General features: G+C 35.7%; 1 protein-coding gene across 1 annotated transcript; it reads left to right on the top strand.

Annotated features, from left to right (window-relative positions):
- Positions 1–34: 34 nt before the first annotated feature.
- On the top strand, positions 35–8,933 carry LEPROT (leptin receptor overlapping transcript). The gene is made up of 4 exons (XM_063298078.1): positions 35–179; positions 1,030–1,105; positions 1,547–1,733; positions 6,848–8,933. The coding sequence occupies exons 1-4, from the start codon at positions 164–166 to the stop codon at positions 6,962–6,964; spliced, it is 396 nt and encodes a 131-aa protein (XP_063154148.1). The 5' UTR covers positions 35–163; the 3' UTR covers positions 6,965–8,933.
- Positions 8,934–9,831: the final 898 nt, after the last annotated feature.

Here is a 9,831-nt window from a genome sequence, read left to right on the forward strand (position 1 = left end):
GATTCTCCGCCCCCCCTTTTTTTTCCCCTGTGGGAAGGGGCAGGCTTTAGCAGAGGACCACGTGAAGAGAAGGCGGAAGAAGCGACGTTACACTCCGCCTCCTTTGCCTCGAAGTCCGGAAAGCGATCCAAGGCGTGAAAATCGCCCCTTCGAGGAAGTGGGCATGGCGGGGATCAAAGGTATGAGTTCTTGCCCCCCCTCTCCGTGAGGGATTGTCTTCACGAAATCGGATAGTTCGACTTTCCCATCCTAGCGACCGGTGCTGTGGCAACCGCATCTCTTCCCCAGGAGATCCAGGATCCCATCTCTTTCTCTCCCCGTCTTCTTGCTGGCTACCCAAGCTCTTTTTAGTTTGGACGGCTCGACCCCTTTTGTATTCTGCTGTTGGCTAGTAGTGTCGCTTTCTCCTGTGACCTGCCTGGGGTTTGTTTCCTGAAGGAAATGTGAGTTCCACAAGAAGATGTCAAAGAAAGGAGGAGCCTGTCGTGCTTATTCAGCAAAGGTTCACTGGCAGGTGCAATCTGGACCTTTAGGGCGCCAGGCAGTGTTCTTGTCCAAACCTGTAGAAGCAATCTGACCACTCCCTTGCATCATCTCAGCAGATTTGGGTATCTTTCCTAGTAGGTTTCTTGAAACCACCAAGACCAGTGTGTCCTATTTCAGTTCCCCTTTGTTGAACTGTGCCTGTTCAGTCTGGTGTAATTAAAGATTCAAATCAAAATCTGGTAACAGACACTACCAATCCTGAAGGGTTAGGGTTTTGAAAGCAGCATCAAAGTTTGCTCCTTTGGAACCTCAACTTTAGTGCGTTAGGAGGTGACATTTGTAAGTGAAATATGAGGTCACTTTATATGGCCAAGTTAACTACTACGCATCTTTTATCTCTCTGCTTACACCTTCCATGATGTGTGCTACAATTATTTTTAAGGATTTCAGCAGCCAGATAGTGATTTTATAATTATATTTGTGAAAGTTAGTTTATTAAAATTAAACAACTGAGTGACGTTCTTTTTATTTCCACTTTTGCAGCCTTGGTTGGCTTATCATTCACCGGAGTCATTGGTTTGACGTTTCTTATGTTGGGATGTGCCTTAGAAACTTATGGGTAAGCGCATGTTACTTTGAGTAATACAGTGTCAGTACTGTGTTATCAGATATTAATTCTGAGGACATTTACTTGGCATAAAAATCTGTAAATGTGGTAGGGGAATTTAATTTGAGTATTTTTGTGTTGCTGAAACATGGTCATTAGAAGAACTAGATGTGGGATTAATAGTTGGGAATGGTATGAAAGGAGAGGAAAACTGAAGTGGTTTGGCAAAAATGTACCCAAAAAGTCACTGATTGAATAAATGTGTATGTGTGTGGACCAAAAAAGTGGTATGGAGGAAGCAACAGAAAGTGACTTGTATATTTATCACACGTGATAGGATGCATACATATGTGAATGTATGCAGCTGTGTTTCTGTATATGACAAAATAAGTTGATACTGCATAAACATTTATTTCAAACTGCCTTAATCTCCTGTTCTCTATCATTCTGCAGTACCTACTGGCCATTATTTGTTTTGATATTTTATGCCATATGCCCTATTCCTCACTTTATTGCAACAAGAGTAAGTGAGGATACAGATGCGGCAAGCAGCACTTGTAAGGAACTGGCATATTTCTTTACAACTGGAATTGTGGTTTCTGCTTTTGGACTTCCTATCATTCTTGCACGTATTGAAGTGGTAAGTCCTATAGCAAGACAATGTAAGTTAAGGTGTGTATCCACAGAGTTCTTGCTCTGTGGAAGGATTCTTAACAAAGAAGTAATCCAATGATTTCTGCTAATTAACACTTTTATAACATCGTTATTGAAAAACATTGTATACCAGATTCTGGGTGATACAATAGGAGGAAGCTGCTTCAGGCGCTCACTTCATAAGTGCCATGAGGATCTACATAAATAAGAAAAAGGGTTGATAGAGAAAAAAATGACTTCATATTTTAAATTATATTGCTGAGTTCATATACTGCACTAAATTGTGATTTCACAAATCACAGCTGATTAGGTACACTGTCATGCTAAGCTGTAAATCATGGTTTGGAAGTGATAATGGCTGGGTTAGCAATCAGTACATTTTATTAAGGTCCCAGACCAATGCCAAAGATTACAAGATTTTGTAAACTCGGTATCAAATAAAATAATATACAGTAATAACAGGGAAGAACACTAACTTTTTATCTTCCTATTCTTTCTGCTGCTGCTTGTAACACTGCCATGTCTGGCAAACTGCCAAACAGAATTTTGCTATTTGCCATGACACTTTAGAACTTTATCTGCAAGTAAAAGTTCATATAAAAGTTGTCCAACTTTTTGTATTAAGGAGGTGCCACAGATAATGGCTATAGAGAATGCAGCACATAAAAATAGGTTGCTATTTTAATTCTGTCCCACTCAGTACAGTATTTTTATAGCTACTTGTGGGAATTGCTGAAGGGAGGATATTAAAAAGCACAAGAATGCACACTCTCTGATACTTTGGCAGAGTAAGCTGTTTGAGATGTTTTCTGTTTGAGGATTAAGTAACCAGATCCTGTTTGCAGAGATTCTACCTTGATAAGCCAAAACTAAGCAAAACTATGTTTGGCTTAGTGTGAACCAGACCTGTTTTTCAGCAGTTGAGCTCATCCAAGCCCCACCCATGGTTTGTTGAATCCCATTATTTGCTAAGACATATACCATGGTTTGTTAACTATGATGGCTAGCTTCTACACTGTGCTAAATCATAACCTAGCACACCACTATAGGAAGGAAGTAGAGTAGAAAAGGTTTAGATATGTTTAGATAAGATGTTTAGATAATACAGTGTCTATTTTTAAAGAGGAAGAATTATTTATTTTCTTTAATTTTGGACTTTGAATTATTTTTCAGAGTTTATATTGGATGTTGCAAAACTTGATTTTGATATGTATATACTTTTTTTACTGTTTCCCCTTTACCACCAGTGGGAGTAAATGTACTGTATGCAGTCATGGTAGACAATGATAGCCCTGACAGATTTTGATTATGTTTAGAATGAATGAAAAATGCAACAGAGGTAAAAAATATGCTCTGGCACTGTTGTATTCCATTAATTTTCCATATCCTGTTAGTCTTGGTTGCTACATTCAGTGATGAGCCTCCTTCCAGCCCATCCTCATTGTTCTCAACATTAATTCTGTTTACATTGATTGTTTGTTTATTGTAATTCCCTTGATTATGTTTGTTGTGATTCACTGAGTGCCCAGCAGGACCAGTTAAACAGGAGGATACCTGGTGAAACAACACAATGAATTTCTTCACAGTTTTTGAGTTTTTCTTGATGATTAAATAATGCGCTTTCTTATTAAAACATAAGTGTATAAATGTATTTCTACTTCTCATCTTTAGTTATAGAGTTCTTTCTCAATTTCTTAATTCCAGATCTTCAATGTTAGTTCTTTGACTTGTTGCAGTCATAAAATTGTCTCTGCCAATTTCTGAGAATATTTTCCCCAGCAATAACACCTAATATTTTCTGTGGTTTAGTACATTTGCCCAAGTGAATTTTTTTTCTTATGAATGATACAATATAAGAAAAAAGAATACTACAGCCATACCACTAGAGAGAGCTCTAATTCTTTCCTATTCTTACTAAAAAATTTTTTGCTAATGGTTAAAAATATAAAATGGAGAAAATACATTTCTTACAATTTTGTTTGGAGAGGAAATGTAAGCTATGCCATATCTAAACATCTTAAGATTCATCATAAGAAAATGGAATTAATAATGTCTAACTGGATATAGTGCTGATTCATTTGGTGTATTTCTGACATTATGCATAATGTCATGTAGCTTGCTTACAAGCACGCTTACATTATCAGATTGGTATCAGTGGCATGTATAGGACAATCTGAAGCTTATTTATTTTGAACTAAAGCTCCACTATTAAATGGGGCTTTCTCTATAGCAAACAGGTTTATGACTTTTTCAGCTTTACTCTCATAGATTAGCAGCCCCTTAGCAGTACTATGAAAAATAATTATGAAGACCTAGAGTTGGAGACAGAGGTACTGTAGCACAAAGTATTTAAATATATTTTAGTTTTTGACTGAAAATACTAATAAAATAAAAATGGAGACCATCAACATTTTAATAAAGAAATAGATTATCTGGTTTTCTTTGGTAAGTGATAATTGGAGGACTAACCACAGAACCAGAGGCTTCTGAGGGGGATTAGCAATGTAAAAAGGCAGGCGCAACTGGGGGATTGAAGCCCCATCCCTTTTAAATGTGTACTGCATGCATTACATGGATGTAAAGCGGGAAGGGTGTTGACTGCCTGGTTCTGTCTGCCATTTTGAGATTTTTAACCAGCCCTGCAGACACCCTTGTTCAGAATTGTCTCTGAGATGTTTAGTTAATGAAGTACCACCGTGCTGGGCTCAGCTCTATGGACAAATGCTTCCCATCTAAGGAAGGTGATTGCTTTGATTTCATCCATCCACCTTATCCATTGTCTTCCTCCCCATTCCCTCTCCTCCTCTTCTCAGACTTGCCAAATTTAATAATTGGGGGGGGGTCCATTATCTATGGAGGATAAAATGCCTTTTTGCTTTAATGTTTTCATAACATCTTTTGAAATAAAATTCTTTTATTTTGGCTTTTAACAGGAAAATAAATGTATATTTGTAAAGGAAAACATGCTCTTGGGAAAGGAGTTGATTCATACCTTGTGGTGTGCTTGATTTATGACTCCATGATAATCCTCATAGTATTTCTTCAAAGCATTAATGGTTCGAACATAAGTGATATGTCTGTCTTCTTTTTAAAAAATGCTTTTGGTACACTTTCTGATTATGGTATCCAAGATGCATTATGCCACATAATATTTTGCTCAAGCACTTCTCCATTTACTTGTTTGATATGAAAACAGAACATATGTGCATGCTTCCTTCTCCCATTTTCTCCTGCCTTTTACATCACTGGTTTGTTAAATTGCAATTTTCCGTGACATCTGAATTGGGGAATTATGGTTTAACAAAGTCTGGAAGTACTGAAGTATGAAAAACAGAGATGAAGGATTAAACACACAGCTTGTTCCTGATCAAACAAACTGCACCTGGACTAGGATAATTATGTCTGAATCAATCTATCTTTGACCATGCTAGCTCACGCTACTTTCTTCTGTTAAAATTGCTGGCTGAAAGATTCAGAGCTGCTTTTTCTGAAGTTTCCCTTGGAGCAATGGAGAGCTTTTATGATCTGAAACATGTTTTCAAACACTGTGCTTTTTCTATAACAATGTATGTCTTATTAAACATTAGCTTATTCCACTAGATGCAAAACATAAGCTAATGAAACAGTGTGGCTGACCTCTTAACTTCCCTTTTTAACAATTTGAGGCTTGGCATATAAACATTCTTGCACAATATTTAATAAAAGTTCACTGTCCTCATACAAGGAATGCTGCATCAGTTACAAAACCTTTAACTTTAGCACCAATATACATTCTCTTTACAGAAACTATGCCAGGCCACCAACAGAGACAACTTTATAAGATGAACAAAGTTAAAGCTGTCAAGTCATCCTAAAAAGATAATTGCTATGTTTCAAGAATAGGTCAAAATTCTTTGCTTTTTGGGCATCTTCTAACAAACAACTAATTGACTTCTGACTGACCTTTTTTTTTTTAATCTGTCCAGAATTTCTAACTCATTGCTAACTTTGGCTACGATCTCCCAGTACTTTACTGATGTCCACTAGTTCTTTATGGGCCTTTTAACTACCAATCATAGTTGTTGTGTGTTATTATCTTTGACATACATACATATGTAAAGACAGATTTTCCACCTAATCATTTATAACATGCCAGCTTGATGATTCTTTCCCATAGCAGCTGTAACTAAAGGAACTACAGTTTATTTATGTCCTATATACTATAACCATTCAACTACTTCATTACATTATAACCTTTGGAGGGCAACCTGTAGCCAGGGATGGTATACACCCCCACTGAGATTCTGGTGTACCTCCAAGAGGGCCATCTACATTACCACCAAAAGCAAGCCACTTAAAAATAGCCTTTTTCTAAGTTTGATGTAAGTGACGGGGTTAGAATCATGGAGAAAATGTGTGCCATCCACCCTACTTATGATTCAAAAGTAGTACAAATTTTGGTGATTACCACTGTATCTATATTGTTACTTTATTAATTTATTGTATATAATCTTACTGTATTTTATGTCTACTTTTTAGTTTTAATTATAGGTTTATGTTTGTTTATTGTAGTATTCTCTGGCCTAAAGACCATAATAAAGCCTTTTGATTTTGATTATCTATATGGTTTCTAAGAGATGACAATGACTTGATGGCACCTAATCAATCAGGATTAGAAAGCAGTAGTTGATAAATGAAATAAATACTCAAATCATGAATGAATTCTAGAATTAAGAATCTAAACTTTCAGATTTGTACTGCTGACAGGAAACTTCTGTTTTATGAAGGTTGTGGCTGATTGCTTGCAAATAATTCTTCACAATTAGCTTTGTCCTTTCGTTGATGAACTTTCTTGTACATTTTCATTAATTGCTCTCTTGAGTAATTCAAGGACTTGTAATTCTTTTTATGTCAGTTCATTTTAGCAAATTTGTTGATGAGTTCTATAATGACCACTAATTACATAATAATTAGTTTTCTTGGTCCTTAAAATTTGGTGTTTTATCTTAAGTGCTTTTACCATCATGATGTTGTATTTCTTTGGACTTCTCTAATGCTCAAAATAGCATGTATTTTGTATCAATGAATGAAAGGTTAATTTTATTTTATTTTCTATTTCAGATCAAGTGGGGAGCTTGTGGCCTTGTGCTGGCTGGAAATGCAGTAATTTTTCTTACAGTTTTAGGGTTTTTTGTTCTATTTGGCAGAGGAGATGATTTTACCTGGGAGCAGTGGTAGAGTTTACTGAGATGTTAATCTACACTACGTACCTTACACAGGGCTTCCTTGATTTTTGATCATTTACTGCATTATTTTAGTGTGTATATGGACATATTATGTATACATGTTGATATATTTAGTGTATGAATATTTTGATCAGTGTTAGCTTAACATAAAGGAAATGTACCTTATATACCAGTATCTTTATTTCATGAGATTCAAGTAAATTTCCACAGTAGGTGGTGTCTTTGGAGTGCAAGAAAGAACTATGCAAATAGGGATTGTCTTGTAAATTATGATGATGGCGGCTTTCTTCTGAGCATTCGAATTAGGAATAACATTTGCTATTTGTTTTAAAGCAGGATAACAAAAGATATTAATTTATCTTCAAAGTAAAAACATTAATACTCCTTCAATATAAAATGCTGTATATTCAAAGTACTAGAATATTAAATCACTCAGGTTTTATACAGTTTTAAGAAACAATTGCCAGATTAACTAAATTTAGGGCAAAAAGGCATCTAGCTATTCTTTATCTTCTTTATGAGTAAGAAAATGGGACACAACCCTGCATATGCCTGGACTGGATCCAGATTCTGCCATCAGTGGGCAGAAAGATTCCTCCACTAGAAATTTCTGATCCAGCAGAAGAATCCCACTTTTGCAGTGTAAAAAGATGCAGCAATCTTGGTTGATTTCTTCTGCAGTCTCCAACCCCGCTTTCTACAAATCTGTTCCAGAAGATTGAAGGAGTTTCCAGGACACTGGGAGAGGTGTTACTCAGAAAATGCTCCCAGGGACAGAAAACCTGTCTCCAACTTGTCAACCATTTCACTGTTTGAAAATTCATGTATTCCTTTAAATAAAAAGCTAGTTATTGTAAGAGGAGAAGTACAAGAATGAAGTTGCAAAACCATGGATGCTTACCTGGGAGTAAATTTCACTGGCTATAATAAAGCATATTTCTGAGTAAAGATGTGCCTTATAAATATTAAATAAACACTTTGCTTTGATCTCTGTTGCAATGTAAACAACTACAGTATATCTTCCTCTTTTCCATCCAGAAATAAGTATACTGTTTGTGTAGTAAAATGGTATATTAGTTTAATGATGATGATAACAAATCGTACTACTTTTCAGTAGGTATTAGTGTATTGCTCTTCTCTTTAAAATGGAAATACATTCTTTTGAAGATGTAGAAGAATCACAATGGAGAACTTTTTTTTTGTTTCTGGTATAAATTTAAGTAACCCCTACCTTCTTGTGGGTAAATTGTGTGAAACAAATTTGCTAGGTTTATAAAGATTCACAATAGCTTTCAGTAGCCATCTCCAACTTAGTCATCCTACCACTATCTGAGAACAGATATTTACTGTAGTAGTTTTCATTAGATGGTAGGAAAGCAAACTTCAAAGATGGCCAAGATTACTGGGGTCTAGAGAGGGAATGTGTAAATAATTTCCAGGAATCCATTTATGTTTGAGAAAGGAATTCTTTACTTGCAATAACCAATACTGTTTTCAAGGGTTTCTTTCCTTTTGGGAGACATACAACATAAAGAAATTTACAGCTTAAATTCTCACACTGGTAACCTTTATCCCAGAACAGAGAACTCTCCTCCCCCTTACTCATCATCTCATCTTGTTCTCCCTTCTATAAAAAGTCCAAAAATAAAAAGCTCTCTGTTATATTCTTTTGTTTCCTTTGTGCCCGCCAAAAGGTCCCCTGCCATCAGATTTCCCTCTGCACAGCTACTGCGTCCAGTTCAATAGAAGGGACCTGCAACTCTTTACACACGCATATGAAAACTGCGATATATTTTTGGATTCTCATTTTGAAAAATTGTTTTGCATTTTCTGACTAGGTTCATATAAAAACTTTGTAACATTTTTGTAATCTGTACCATGTGAAATACTGAAGATGTGCAATATATTTGTGATCTGAAAGACATTTTTTGATCTTTAATAAAAGTAGATGTTAACATTTCTGTCAAGTATCCTGAATTACTTTGTGTCTCTTTGTGTCTGATTAGAAATGAAAATTAGTTAAAGATTACATTGATCTTACACGAAGCAATATAAATGCCAGCAATAAACTTTTTCAGAGCACAGAAAGACATACCTTCTGTAGCAATTTTTCCCTATAGAGGTGGGAAAATTGTTGCCTAATAAACATTTCAGATTGAACTTATTTGTATTTTCTTATCTAAAATTTGAACTTAACAGTATGTATAAAAGGTATATTCCTCCACACCTAATTTTAAAATGATACATATTGTTTTTATTTGGTGTGATGACAAACATTCTTACCATCAAATTAATAGTTTCTAGTATGTTTACTTAGGCAGAGATGGAAAACCTACAGCTATCCACATGTTGCTGAACTACAATTCCCAGCAGACCCAGGGGTTAGGCCAAGGACAGAGGTATCTACAGCAATGGTAATTGGCTTACAAAATTTTGTGTACACCTTTTGTACATTGTATACATTGCATGTATGTAGAGAGGGATAGGGCTTCAATTACTTGGTTGTGCCGGACATTTTGAAGCCAGTGACCATTATTGTGGATGCTCCTGGCCAGGCATACATAGAAGTAGTACTTCAGCAACGTTTGGAGAGCCACATTCTCCATCCCTATTGAACATATTAATCAAATGTGTGATTTCTTTAATGTGCATCTTTCCTGTTGCCACTTACAGTAAATGTAGCTGTGTGGAGTCTAATACGTTGCTGCACTAAAGTAGTTGCAAATAATAGTGATTCAAGATGTTTCCTGAATCACTCATGGTCATTCAGTTGTTGATTTTAAAACTACTCCAAATCTGTAATGACTAAACTATAATTTATTTAAAAAAAATAGAAATGTTGCCGATTTGGAAGATACA

Source organism: Candoia aspera, chromosome 3 (assembly GCF_035149785.1).
Source record: "Candoia aspera isolate rCanAsp1 chromosome 3, rCanAsp1.hap2, whole genome shotgun sequence".
NCBI classification, from domain to species: Eukaryota; Metazoa; Chordata; class Lepidosauria; order Squamata; family Boidae; genus Candoia; species Candoia aspera.

Coding starts and splice junctions, on each gene's coding strand:
- LEPROT (XM_063298078.1), top strand. Junction 1,106..1,546: donor TGTGCCTTAGAAACTTATGG/GTAAGCGCATGT, acceptor ATCATTCTGCAG/TACCTACTGGCCATTATTTG. Junction 1,734..6,847: donor TTCTTGCACGTATTGAAGTG/GTAAGTCCTATA, acceptor TTTCTATTTCAG/ATCAAGTGGGGAGCTTGTGG.